This window comes from Notolepis coatsorum, assembly GCF_963971535.1.
Source record: "Notolepis coatsorum genome assembly, chromosome: 7".
Classification (NCBI taxonomy): Eukaryota; Metazoa; Chordata; class Actinopteri; order Aulopiformes; family Paralepididae; genus Notolepis; species Notolepis coatsorum.
In genome coordinates this window covers 86,092,984-86,107,560 of record NC_140171.1, presented here as the reverse complement: position 1 = coordinate 86,107,560, position 14,577 = coordinate 86,092,984, and the positions used below count along the sequence as shown (strand labels likewise).

Sequence of the window (14,577 nt, the reverse complement as noted above, 5' to 3'; positions counted from 1 at the left end):
CTCGCCTTAAGACTCTGGTATCGCTTGCCTGACCGCAGCAGTTCAAAGAGGCAGTTGTTCGGGTGGCTCGAGTCCTTAATAATTCTCTTAGCCTTCCCCTTGCACCGCTTGTTGTAAATGTTCTGGAGGGTGGGAAGCCCCCCTCCAATTGTGCGTTCGGCTGAACGTGTCACTCTTTGTAGTCTGCTACGGTCTTGTGCAGTGCTATTCCCAAACCAGGAGGTGATGTTGCCAGTCAGGATGCTCTCTATTGTATTGAGTAGAAGTTCCTAAGGATATTCTGACTGACTTGGAACTTCCTTAGGCGCCTGAGGAAGTAGAGGCGTTGTCGTGCCTTCTTCACAACACTGTCAATGTGTGTGGTCCATGTCAAATCCTCGGATATGTGGGCTCTGAGGTACTTGAAACTGTTCACTCTCTCAACCGGTGCCCCGTCGATGCTGAGGGGGCTGTAGTCCTTGACCCCCGACCTCCTGAAGTCCACAATCATCTCTCTTGTTTTGCTGACGTTCAGGGAGAGGCAGTTCTCCTGACACCACTGTGACAGATTCTCTACCTCTTCCAGGTAGGCCCTTTCGTCGTTGGCAGAGATCAGGCCCACCACTACTGTGTCATCAGCAAATTTGATGATGGTGTTGTTGTTCCGCTGTGCTACGCAGTCATACTGTACAGGGAGTAGAGGAGGGGGCTCAGAACACAGCCCTGGGGGGCCCCTATGTTGAGCGTGATGGATGAGGAGGTGCAGTTGCCTGCTCTTACCACCTGGGGTCTGCCCGTCAGGAAGTCCAAGACCCACTGGCAGAGGTCATAGTTCAAGCCCAGGTCCCTGAGCTTGGCTATGAGTTTGGAGGGGACTATGGTATTGAATGCTGAGCTGTAGTCGATGAACAGCATTCTCACATAGTTCCCCTGCCTCTTGTCCAGGTGTGATGCTGCTGTGTGCAGCACATGGGCTATGGCGTCCTCCGTGGACCTGTTGGGGCGATATGCAAATTGCAGAGGGTCCAGGTTGATGGGGAGGGAGGAACAGATGTAGCCCTTCACTAGCTTCTCAAAGCACTTCATGGCTATGGAGGTGAAGGCTACAGGGCGGTAGTCGTTGAGGCAAGCGGGCGTAGATTTTTTGGGTACAGGGATGATGGTGGACTTCTTCAGACAGGTGGGGATGACAGCCTGTTCCAAGGACAGGTTGAAGATGTCAGTGAATACCGGGGCCAGTTGGTCGGTACAGACTTTTAGGACACGGCCGGGGATGCCGTCCGGTCCTGCTGCCTTCCTGATATTCACTTTTTTAAAGATCCGTCTCACCTCATGCTCTGTTACCCTGAACACTGAGTCTCCATCAGCAGACCCCCCCCCATTGCCGTGGTTTGTAGGCTGGTGTTTTTATTCACAGCCTCAAACCTCGCATAGAAGGAATTGAGATCATTTGCTAAGGAGATGTCACTGTTCAGTTTGAGGGAGGTGCCTTTGTAATCTGTCATTGTTCTGAGGCCCTGCCACATGCCTCTAGAGTCAGCCTGTTCAAACTGAAGTTCAACTTTATCCCTGTAACGCCGTTTTGCCTCTATTACTGCTCTCCTAACGTTGTATCTTGCCATCTTGTGTTCTTCCATGTTGCCTGTCACCAGCCCGGTGTTGTATGCTGATGTGCGCACTTTCAGAGCCTCACGGACGGATTTGTCTACCCAGGGCTTTTGATTTGGGTAGATTTTAATTGTGGTGGAGGGGATTGTTTCTTCTACCAGAGTACAGACATGTATCAGGCGTGTATTTGCGTTATGCTAACACAGCTGTATGGGACAATGAATAACTTGGGTTCAGGGTTCTACAATGCTGCCATTGCTACTGTTAGAAACCAAAATCAAGACTTTTTCTGGTGGATCCACACATGACAACGGGAGTAATATGTCTGTGATATGTTTCAATCAGCCTGGGTCACATGACAACAGTAGTGATATATTACACCAGGTGGAAGCTGATAATTTTTGTTGTCTGCCTGTCTGTCTGTCTGTCTGTCTGTCTGTCTGTCTGTCTGTCTGTCTGTCTGTCTGTCTGTCTGTCTGTCTGTCTGTCTGTCTGTCTGTCTGTCTGTCTGTCTGTCCGTCCGTCCGTCCGTCCGTCCGTCCGTCCGTCCGTCTGTCTGTCTGTCTGTCTGTCTGTCTGTCTGTCTGTCTGTCTGTCTGTCCAGAGCTAATCTTCCACTAACCAACTACTAGGACGATCAGCTGTGCATGCTGACAGCAGGCCAAGGACCTGCATTCTGGCAGACTTTTCAAGTATTTTATTTGAATACATTTCCATCTCCATTGTCCATTGAAATAGATATTCAGTATGAAGTTACACCTTTTGAACACAAGATGGTGCTACTACACAGGTTTCTCTGCTCAGAGCCTCAGGGAATCAGCTCTCTGGCCCCTGTTTACAATATGATAATGTCATAGTAAACCTATTGTCGTTGATATACACATTAAAAAACATTATTACATGGCGCTTTCACATTCGCCGAAATGCTTGCTTGTGATTGGTCAATAGCCCCCCGACAGCGGTCATTATTTTTCAATAATGACCGCTGTGGGACAATAATGACCGCAGTGCGCTGCTGTTCGCAATCAAGCCCACTGACACACACTGTTTCAGTGCAATTAGACACTGCCGGTGTTCTGCTGCCGGCGATGACAGGGGGCGGAGCGACGAGCGGAGCCAGAACGCAGCCAGAACCAGTGTTGCGAGTCGATGTAAAATGAATTAGGTATATTGTTAGTAAGTTAGCCATGTAATAAGCGGGATAATGTATAGCTATACTCGGTCATTGTCGCAAAATAATTGACCTTCACTGACGTTTAAAACACCTCGCCGAAGCGGCTCGGTATTTTAAACTCCGTGTCGGTCAATTATTTTGCGACAATGACCTCGTAGCTATACATTATCCCTTACTTATTACATGGCGTTTTAACATTTGCCGAAATGCTTGATTGTGATTGGTCAATAGCGCTAGTCAGAGGTCCGTTATTACTCGATAATGGACCTCTGCCGAGCAATAATGACCGCTGTGCGCAGCTGTAGCAATCAAGCCCACTGACACACACTGCATCAGTGCAGCCAATCAGACACACCTGCCGGCTGCTGGCGAAGCTGCTGGCGATGACAGTGGGGCGACAGAACAGAACTGCATCTGCATTTGATCTCGTCTTGTCGATGGTGTAAAATAAATTAGGTATATTGTTAGTAAGTTAGCCATGTAATAAGAGGGATAATGTATAGCTATACTCGGTCATTGTCGCAAAATATTTGACCTTCACTATGTTTAAAGAACACCTCAGCGAGGCGCCTCTGTGTTCTAAACTCCGTGTCGGTCAATTATTTTGCGACAATGACCTCGTAGCTATACATTATCCCTTACTTAACTGATTCTCTGCCAACAACAATTATATACGTGTTTGTCCGCCAATCGTTGAACGCCAACCACGTATGTATACGTTATTTGATCGTTTTTCCTTTTTTTCGATCTATTTATTCATTTTTCATCCAGGGACCTTGGTGTTACCATACGGAATGAGTCTGAGATCGCAAAAGTCCAATACCGCCGCCTGGTGGGTTGCGGCCGGTGTTGCACTTCCTTTGAGACTCTGCATATGGGGCTGTGCATCGATGAAATGCCTCCGGGCGGACTTTTCTAGTAACCTGAACCAACGGCTTCACCTGATCCCATTGAATTGTTTTCGGGACCCCCGATTCATTATGCTGTGGTGGATTATGTCATGGGCCAAATGGACATACGATCTACCAGATGGCAATCAAATAATTGGAATATTCTTTTTGGAATCCCACTGGCCACAGGTAAGAGCAATTTACCGTACATTTCAGCTTGATTGTGCCTTGTTTTCATAGCCATCGCCCTGATCAGCGTATGTTGTTGTACTAAGGAATGCCGTTATTGACAATCAATTCATCATAAACGACCCCCCCCTTTCATGCATTCATGATGGAACATAATATACCGATCATATGCATTTGAATTTTTTATTGTAGCGTGTATAGGGACGAAATGCCAATGGATTAAGTATAATATACGTCGCAAGCTATTACGCAAGTAATTACCCTACCGCTCTAAAAGCATACTTATATTCACCATGGTATAAAACGGGAATGTATGGATGGAAAAATTCTTTCTTTTTCACATCTTGAACGATAGATACTCGATGTCAAATGGGCCATAGTATTGCATCCATAGCTATATAGTTATAGCCCTGCAAACAAGGTGACCGACTCCATTGGTTTAATGCGTGGCAGCCATATCCCGTTCCCATCGTGGCAGAGAATGAGTTAAGAAGTGTGAATGAGCCTGGATCACATGACAACGGTAGTAATATGTTTGTGTTGTGTTTCAATGAGCCTGGGTCATATGACAACAGTAGTAATGTGTTTGTGGTATGTTTCAATGAGCCTGGGTCATATGACAACAGTAGTAATGTGTTTGTGTTGTGTTTCAATAAGCCTGGGTCATATGACAACAGTAGTAATGTGTTTGTGTTGTGTTTCAATGAGCCTGGGTCATATGACAACAGTAGTAATGTGTTTGTGGTATGTTTCAATGAGCCTGGGTCATACAACAGTAGTAATGTGTTTGTGTTGTGTTTCAATGAGCCTGGGTCAGTGGGTCATATGACAACAGTAGTAATGTGTTTGTGGTATGTTTCAATGAGCCTGGGTCATACAACAGTAGTAATGTGTTTGTGTTGTGTTTCAATGAGCCTGGGTCAGTGGGTCACATGACAACAGTAGTAATGTGTTTGTGGTATGTTTCAATGAGCCTGGGTCATATGACAACAGTAGTAATGTGTTTGTGGTATGTTTCAATGAGCCTGGGTCACATGATTTCCTCTTAATTCCGGTCTGAGAGAATTAAGAGACAGAGTGAGAGTGAGAGTACAAGTTCTCACTTTGAATCCATGAAGTGACAGACAGCATGATGTATGGCCTGGGCTGAGAAGAAGTTAATTACATAGGTTGACTTACTAAGAGATGGAATGAAACTCCAGATGAGAGAGGATGAGAAAGAGGGGGGAAGAGAGAGAGGGAGGAAAGAGATAGTGGGGGAGAAGAGAGAGGGGGAGGAGAGGATGGGATAGGAGAGAGAAGGGGAGGACAGAATGGGATGGGGTGGGAGAGGGGGAAGGAGAGAGTAGAGAGGGAGAGAGAAGCAGAAAAAAAGAAGAGAGGATGGGAGAGGGGGCATGGAAGACGAGAGAGGGGGTGAGGAGAGGGCGGGAGAGGGGAGAGGGAGAAAGAGAGAAGCAAAAAAGAGGAGAAGACAGGGGGATGGGTCGGGAGGGGAGAAGAGAAGTAAACAATCGGATGGAAGAGAGCAGGGGAGATAAGGGGATGCAGGGAGGAGGAGGAGAGGCATGAGTGGAGGAGACAAACAGAGGAGGAGGAGAGGCATGAGTGGAAGAGACAAACCCAGAGGGGTAGAGAAGAGGATGAGAGAAGAGGAGACAGACACAGAGGAGGAGGAGAGAAGAGGAGGAGAGAAGAGAAGACAGACACCGAGGAGGAGGAGAGAAGAGGAGGAGGAGAGAAGAGGAGGAGGAGAGAAGAGGAGGAGACGAGCGGAACATAATAGATAAAGAAGAAAGAAAGGCGTAGAAGATTAGAGGAGCGTAAAATAAAGAAAGGAGAGAGAGAGAGTCTTCAACTTTGTTGTTGCTCTCCATGGACTCCTATTATCTGTCATCGTGTGTGTGTGTGTCTGTGTGTCTGTGTGTCTGTGTGTGACTGACAGTGACGGCGACTGCAGCAGGAGAGGTCCATTCTTCTGTTAATTACCGAGTTAATGACACACTCCGCTCTGGTGGACACGCAACATGGCAGCCACACACACACGCACACACGCACGCACGCACGCACGCACGCACGCACGCACGCACGCACGCACGCACGCACACACACACACACACACACACACACACACACACACACACACACACACACACACACACACACACACACACACACACACACACACACACACACACACACACACACAGGAGATAATGACAAACTCCGCTCTGATGGCCACCAAACATGGCAGGCTGCGATGCAAATAGGTTGACAGCCAGATAACAAGCTAACAATCACACACACACACACACACACACACACACACACACACACACACACACACACACACACACACACACACACACACACACACACACACACACACACACACACACACACACACACACACACACACACACACACACACACACACACACACACACACACACACACATGGAGCGATGACAGGGAGCCTCATCAGACCGGCTTTAATGAAGTCACTTTCTTCCCCAAATAAAAAGAGGAGGCGAACAGGGGAATGAGAGAAGGAGGAGAAAAAGGAGGACAAGGTCGCCTGGATTGATGATGCTCATTAGCCCTAATAAGGGGCTTAAATGAAGCGCACCCCAACATTGTACTGGTGTCTCTCAGATAGGTACTGGGGGGCATGGAGGGGGTGTAGGGGTGGAGGAGATCAGATAGGTACTGGGGGGCATGGAGGGGGTGTAGGGGTGGAGGAGGTCAGATAAGGACTGGGGGGCATGGAGGGGGTGGAGGAGGTCAGATAGGGACTGGGGGGCATGGAGGGGGTGGAGGAGGTCAGATAGGTACTGGGGGGCATGGAGGGGGTGGAGGAGGTCAGATAGGCACTGGGGGGCATGGAGGGGGTGTATGGGTGGAGGAGGTCAGATAGGTACTGGGGGGCATGGAGGGGTGGAGGAGGTCAGATAGGTACTGGGGGGCACGGAGGGTGTGGAGGGGTGGAGGAGGTCAGATAGGTACTGGGGGCATGGGGGGGTGTAGGGGTGGAGGAGGTCTGATAGGTACTAGGGGGCATGGAGGAGGTGTATGGGTGGAGGAGGTCTGATAGGTACTGAGGGGCATGGATGGGGTGGAGGGGTGGAGGAGGTCAGATAGGTACTATGGGGCATCGAGGGAGTGGAGGGGTGGATGAGGTCAGATAGGTACTGGGGGCATGGGGGGGTGTAGGGGTGGAGGAGGTCTGATAGGTACTGGGGGGCATGGAGGAGGTGTATGGGTGGAGGAGGTCTGATAGGTACTGGGGGGCATGGATGGGGTGTAGGGGTGGAGGAGGTCAGATAGGTACTATGGGGCATGGAGGGGGTGTAGGGGTGGAGGAGGTCAGATAGGTACTGGGGGGCACGGAGGGTGTGTAGGGGTGGAGGAGGTCAGATAGGTACTGGGGGCATGGGGGGGTGTAGGGGTGGAGGAGGTCTGATAGGTACTGGGGGGCATGGAGGAGGTGTATGGGTGGAGGAGGTCTGATAGGTACTGGGGGGCATGGATGGGGTGTAGGGGTGGAGGAGGTCAGATAGGTAATATGGGGCATCGAGGGAGTGGAGGGGTGGAGGAGGTCAGATAGGTACTGGGGGCATGGGGGGGTGTAGGGGTGGAGGAGGTCTGATAGGTACTGGGGGGCATGGAGGAGGTGTATGGGTGGAGGAGGTCTGATAGGTACTGGGGGGCATGGATGTGGTGTAGGGGTGGAGGAGGTCAGATAGGTACTATGGGGCATGGAGGGGGTGTAGGGGTGGAGGAGGTCAGATAGGTACTAGGGGGCATGGAGGGATTTGTAGGTAAGGAACGAGGATCTTGTATGAGATACAGGACTTGACCGGGAGCCAGTGGCGGTGGATGAGGCTGTAGGGGTGAACATACTGGAGCCTGTCCAGGGTGTTTCTGGGTAACCAGACAGGACTCTATTACAGTAGTCAAGGAGTCTGTCCAGGGTGTTGCTGGGTAACCAGACAGGACTCTATTACAGTAGTCAAGTAGTCTGTCCAGGGTGTTGCTGGGTAACCAGACAGGACTCCATTACAGTAGTCATGGAGTCGGTCCAGGGTATCCTGTCTCCACACTGTGAGATGTACTCACACACATAGACACACAAATACACACAGAACCGTTGTCTCATACCTCTCCCTCTGAAGAATGCAAGAGCAGATCCTTCCGACAGGTGGCCTTGAAGTCTCCTACCCCGGCGCTGACCTCCACACCCCTGGGAGCCTCTAGACTCAGGGTCCGTGTCGGGGACTCCAACCTGCGGCAGAAATAAAAACCCAACAGTAAACGTCAGTGCCTCACTGGCGAAAAGAGGCAGGGGGTCTTTCTCACATCAAGGACCCCCACGTTTGGCACACGTCAGTTATTGCATGTCTATCAGGCCTGTGGAGCTGTAATGTCTAGGTGTTTGATTGTGATGAATGATAGATCTACACACATGGTACCTGCACACACACACATACTGTGTAATCATTGTGCAACTAACCTAACTAATCTAACCTCTCTACAACGTCTCTAACCTCTGTACACCGTCTCTACACTGTCTCTAACCTCTCTGCACTCTCTCTAACCTCTACACCGTCTCTAACCTCTCTACACTGTCTCTACACTCTCTCTTTTTTTTTGTGAACAAATTTTTTTATTTATATTTTTGACATGACATACAAACATTTACAGTAGAAATCCACTATAAATCACAGGGCTATTACCGACATAATACTAACAATAATGACAGCCCGGTTTTTTTAATTAAAATAGATGTAGATTAAAGATTAAAGATATACACAGATTAATTACAATACAATACAACACATAAATGCTCTTGCTCCCCCCCCCCCCCCCCCCCTTGGATACATCCATTATTCCGTTTGATACCAAGGATTAAAAGTTCATATAATGCTTTATCCTCTCCACCACTTCTGACCAGATTGCTATGCTGGCTTCATTAACACCTAGAATTCGTGTGGTAGATATCTCTAGATAAATCACATCAAGATAGGTAAGAATCCATACCCTCCGGCACATTTTATCAGGTTGAATCCAGCGTGATGCTATTAGCTTTTTGGCAGCCGTAAGACCGGACAAGATTAGCCTCTTTACATGTACAGAGTGTGTTAACTGAGAGACATCATTCAGCAACAATACAGAAGGCATTACAGGTATTGTCAAAAATAAAAATCCTGATAATAGTGTGGTTATTTCTTCCCAAAATATCTTAACAGGCGGGCATTCCCAATACATATGCATAAATGTACCACTATCACCGTTTGTACATAAGGAACATCGAGAGTCTTGTTTAAGCCCTATACGGTTCAGTCGAATAGGAGTTAGGTAAGTCCTATGAATAAAATTAAGATTAATCTGTTGATGATCCGGGTTACGCGACGATAGCCGAACGTTTGCCCAGACTTCAGCCCAATCAAAATCTACTTCCAAGTCTGGTATATCCTTCCTCCAAACTAAGTCTAGGGGAAGGACTTCATACGAAGACGTAAGTAAGTGACGGTAAAAGTCCGAGACAAATCCTCTCGATTTCATAAAATAATTTGTGATATCTGTGGTGCTCAAGTGGTACATTTAATGGGACTCCATGAGCCTTCAAACATGCTAATAACTGTCTATAGAAATAATATGTGGAACTGGTGAGGTTACATTTGTTATGTATATCTTGATAGCTACAGAAACCCTGGTTGTTGAAGATATCTCCCAATGTATGTATGCCATTCTTTTCCCATTTGGGAAATCTGATAGGTCGTTGTGCAATAAGGAGTGCATTGTTATTAAATATGGGAGAGTGTCTATGCCATTTATGTTGGTTAGTACATTTTGTCTGTGTGTCACGCCATATCCGGATCACATGTGTAATAAGCAGTGTTGGGACTAACGCGTTACAAAGTAACGCGTTACAGTAACAAAGTTACTTTTTGCCGTTCTAGTACTCTAACGCATTACTTTTTAAATTCAGTAACGCTGTTACCGTTACTAAATGGTTTGTTAGTTCGTTACTGCGTTCTTTTTATGTAGATTCATAGCGAGCGTCCTCCTAACTCCGTTTGATTTCGCCTGAGTTTGTTTTGTTTACAATAGAGAGCGTCTATTTCTTTCCGTAGCGCAATTTCTGGTTTTCACATTTCTGATTGGCCACTGACTGACGTTCTCTGACGTTCTCTGACCAGAGAGCGTCAGTCAGTGGCCACTGGCCAATCAGAAATGCGCAAACCAGAAATGCGGCTACGGAAAGAAATAGACCCTCTCTATTGTAAACAAAACAAAACGAAACGAACTAACAAACCATTTAGCAACTACTTGGAGAGATAATTAATATACAACATGGAAACGAGATAAAGAACACGTTTGAGGCGCTGCTGGAGTCAACTGGACTAACGCTACTACATCTCGACCACCGCAGACTTTGGTGAGTGCAATGTGTTTACTGAAACTCAAGTTGATCAACGGATTTTGACTGTACGAAATCTGCCAGGGAATCTCATAATACTAATCAAACAATATAAATATAGTCCTTTCATGCACAATTGATATCCTAACTATTCTAACGTTGCAATGCTTTGATTGATATCTTAAACAACGTTGCAACTTGCAAGATGGTGAATGAATGAATGAATGAATGAATGAATGAATGAATGAATGAATGAATGAATGAATGAATGAATGAAAACTTTATTTAACAGATTGCAGAATGGGTACAATACAGTATGGCTCAATACATACAATTGTTAAGGGGATGCAGACCTGAGAAAGACGTTTGTCTTGTTTCCATCAGGGTCCCCCATTTTCAATTCATATAGACATTTATGACATACACAACATACATGACATTTATGGCATAGGGACATATAGGTATTTAGTACTGATACATTTGTGACAAACGGTATTCAAATATACAGTACTGTTACCCCTAGCTTTGGGTAGGGCTTTCCACATTGTTGTGGCATAATTGCGAAACGTGTTTAGTCCCTTGTTTGAGCCGAATCTGGGTTTTACATGATTTGTTGAGCTTCCTCTGGTGTAGTGGTTGTGGTATTCACTGACCTTTGGGAAGTATTTTGACATGTACATGTGTACCCCGGTCGTATAGTGTATCTTGTAGACCAGGCCCATTGCAAGTTGCTGTACTCTGTCATCTACTCTAAGCCATCCTAGGTTGTCAAAGTGGGCAGGGGTGAGGTGGGTTCTGGGGTTCAGGTCAAGTAGTAGTCTGACCAGTTTGTTTTGTGATGTTTGTAATTTTGTTTTAAGCGCCTTTGAGGTGCTTTGGTACCATGAGGTGCACGCATAATCGTAGTACCCTTGAATTATAATGGTTATAATGAAACGCTCCGGCGACATCAAGGCTGTTCCTTCATGGGCATGGGACTCGGGAGCAATCTTTTTTTTTTCTTTTTTTTTTTTAAATAACTAAATAGTTACCTTTCACAGTAACTCATTACTTTTGGGTGTAAGTAACTAGTACAGTAACGAAGTTACTTTGAAATGAAGTAACTAGTAAAGTAACTGAGTTACTATTTTTCAGTAACTAGCACACCACTGGTAATAAGAGGGCCAAATTTCAAGTTGCATTGCTTAATTGATAAGTTGGTATATACTACATCCTGCAGGCTCTGTGGTGCCACTATGTTTTCTTCTAATGTTCTCCAGGATACAGATGCTTGAGAATCAAACCAGGTGATCAGTGGTCTTAAAGCGAATGCTTTAAAATAGTGGTAGAAGTCTGGAAATGCTAAACCTCCGTCGGCTTTGTTTCTCTGTGCTGTGGATCTTTTAATTCGTGGAGGTTTGTTGTTCCAAATAAATTTATATGCGGCGGAGTGACATTTTTTCCAGTAACCAGCAGGGGGGGGGGGGGGTAACGTTAGCATTGAGCTGAAGAAGTTGATTCTAGGTAAAACATCCATCTTAACTATTGATACTCGGGCTCTACACTCTCTCTAACCGCTCTACACCGTCTCTACACCGTATCTAACCTCTCTACACCGCCTCTAACCTCTCTGCATCGTCTCTAACCTCTACACCGTCTTTACACTGTATTTAACCTCTCTACACCGTCTCTACACTCTCTCTAACCTCTACACCGTCGCTAACCTCTCTACACCGTCTCTAACCTCTACACCGTCTCTACACTCTCTCTAACCTCTACACCGTCGCTAACCTCTCTACACTCTCTCTAACCTCTACACCGTCGCTAACATCTCTACACTCTCTCTAACCTCTACACAGTCTCTACACTCTCTCTAACCTCTACACCGTCGCTAACCTCTCTACACCGTCTCTAACCTCTCTACACTGTCTCTAACCTCTCTACACCGTCTCTACACTCTATCTAACCTCTACACCGTCGCTAACCTCTCTACACCGTCTCTAACCTCTCTACACCGTCTCTAACCTCTCTACACCGCCTCTAACATCTCTACACCGTCTCTAATCTCTCTACACTGTCTCTACACTCTCTAACCTCTCTACACCGTCTCTACACCGTCTCTAACCTCTCTACACCGCCTCTAACCTCTCTGCATCGTCTCTAACCTCTACACCATCTTTACACTCTCTCTAACCTCTACACCGTCGCTAACCTCTCTACACTGTCTCTAACCTCTACACCGTCTCTAACCTCTCTACACTGTCTCTAACCTCTCTACACCGCCTGTAACATCTCTACACCGTCTCTAACATCTCTACACCGTATCTAACCTCTCTACACTGCCTCTAACCTCTCTACACCGTCTCTAACCTTTCTACACCGTCTCTAACCTCTCTACACCGTCTCTAACCTCTCTACACCGCCTCTAACATCTCTACACCGTCTCTAACATCTCTACACCGTCTCTAACCTCTACACTGTCTCTAACCTCTCTACACCGTCTCTAACCTCTCTACACCTTCTCTAACCTCTCTACAACGTCTCTAACCTCTCTGCACTGTCTCTAACCTCTCTACACCGTCTCTACACCGTCTCTAACCTCTCTACACCGTCTCTAACCTCTCTACACCGTCTCTAGCCTCTCTACACTGTCTCTAACCTCTCTACACCGTCTCTAACCTCTCTACACCGTCTCTAACCTCTCTACACTGTCTCTAACCTCTCTACACCGTCTCTAACCTCTCTACACCATCTCTAACCTCTCTACACCGTCTCTAACATCTCTACACCGTCTCTAACCTCTCTACACTATCTCTAACCTCTATACACCGTCTCTAACCTCTCTACACGTCTCTGACCTCTATACACCGTCTCTAACCTCTCTACACGTCTCTGACCTCTATACACCGTCTCTAACCTCTCTACACATTCTCTAACCTCTCTACACCGTCTCTAACCTCTCTACACCGTCTCTAACCTCTACACCGTCTCTAACCTCTATACACAGTCTCTAACCTCTACACCGTCTCTAACCTCTATACACCGTCTCTACACAGTCTCTAATCTCTCTATACAGTCTCTAATCTCTCTACACCGTATCTGACCTCTATACACCATCTCTAGCCTCTCTACACGTATGTAACCTCTCTACATGTATGTAACCTCTCTACACCGTCTCTAACCTCTACACCGTCTCTAACCTCTACACCGTCTCTAGCCTCTCTACACCGTCTATACACGCCTCTAACCTCTCTAAACGTCTCTAACCTCTCTACACGTCTCTAACCTCTCTACACCGTCTCTAACCTCTCTACACCGTCTCTAACCTCTACACCGTCTCTAACCTCTCTACACGTCTCTAGCCTCTCTACACAGTCTATAACCTCTCTACACCGTCTCTAACCTCTACACCGTCTCTAACCTCTCTACACCGTCTCTAACCTCTCTACACCATCTCTAATCTCTCTACACACCTCTAACCTTTACACCGTCTCTAGCCTCTCTACACCGTCTCTAACCTCTCTACACCGTCTCTAGCCTCTCTACACCGTCTCTAACCTCTCTACACGTCTCTGACCTCTACACACTGTCTCTAATCTCTCTACACCGTCTCTAATCTCTCTACACCGTCTCTAACCTCTCTACACCGTCTCTAGCCTCTCTACACCGTCTCTACACCGTCTCTAACCTCTCTACACCGTCTCTAACCTCTCTACACCGTCTCTAACCTCCCTACATGTCTCTGACCTCTATACACCATCTCTAGCCTCTCTACACCATCTTATACACCGTCTCTAACCTCTCTACACCGTCTCTAACCTCTACACCGTCTCTAACCTCTACACCGTCTCTAGCCTCTCTACACCGTCTATACACGCCTCTAACCTCTCTAAACGTCTCTAACCTCTCTACACGTCTCTAACCTCTCTACACCGTCTCTAACCTCTCTACACCGTCTCTAACCTCTACACCGTCTCTAACCTCTCTACACGTCTCTAGCCTCTCTACACAGTCTATAACCTCTCTACACCGTCTCTAACCTCTACACCGTCTCTAACCTCTCTACACCGTCTCTAACCTCTCTACACCATCTCTAATCTCTCTACACACCTCTAACCTTTACACCGTCTCTAGCCTCTCTACACCGTCTCTAACCTCTCTACACCGTCTCTAGCCTCTCTACACCGTCTCTAACCTCTCTACACGTCTCTGACCTCTACACACTGTCTCTAATCTCTCTACACCGTCTCTAATCTCTCTACACCGTCTCTAACCTCTCTACACCGTCTCTAGCCTCTCTACACCGTCTCTACACCGTCTCTAACCGCTCTACA

General features: G+C 46.9%; 1 protein-coding gene across 1 annotated transcript in view; it reads right to left on the bottom strand.

Moving 5' to 3' along the window:
- sgcz (sarcoglycan zeta) overlaps positions 1-14,577 on the bottom strand; it is a gene marked incomplete at both ends in the record, with an annotated part of 840,223 nt that overhangs the window by 96,599 nt on the left and 729,047 nt on the right. The window contains one exon of the mRNA XM_084318679.1: positions 8,002-8,125. Coding sequence (XP_084174805.1) covers positions 8,002-8,125 — 124 coding nt within the window. The remainder of the gene's footprint in view (positions 1-8,001; positions 8,126-14,577) is intronic.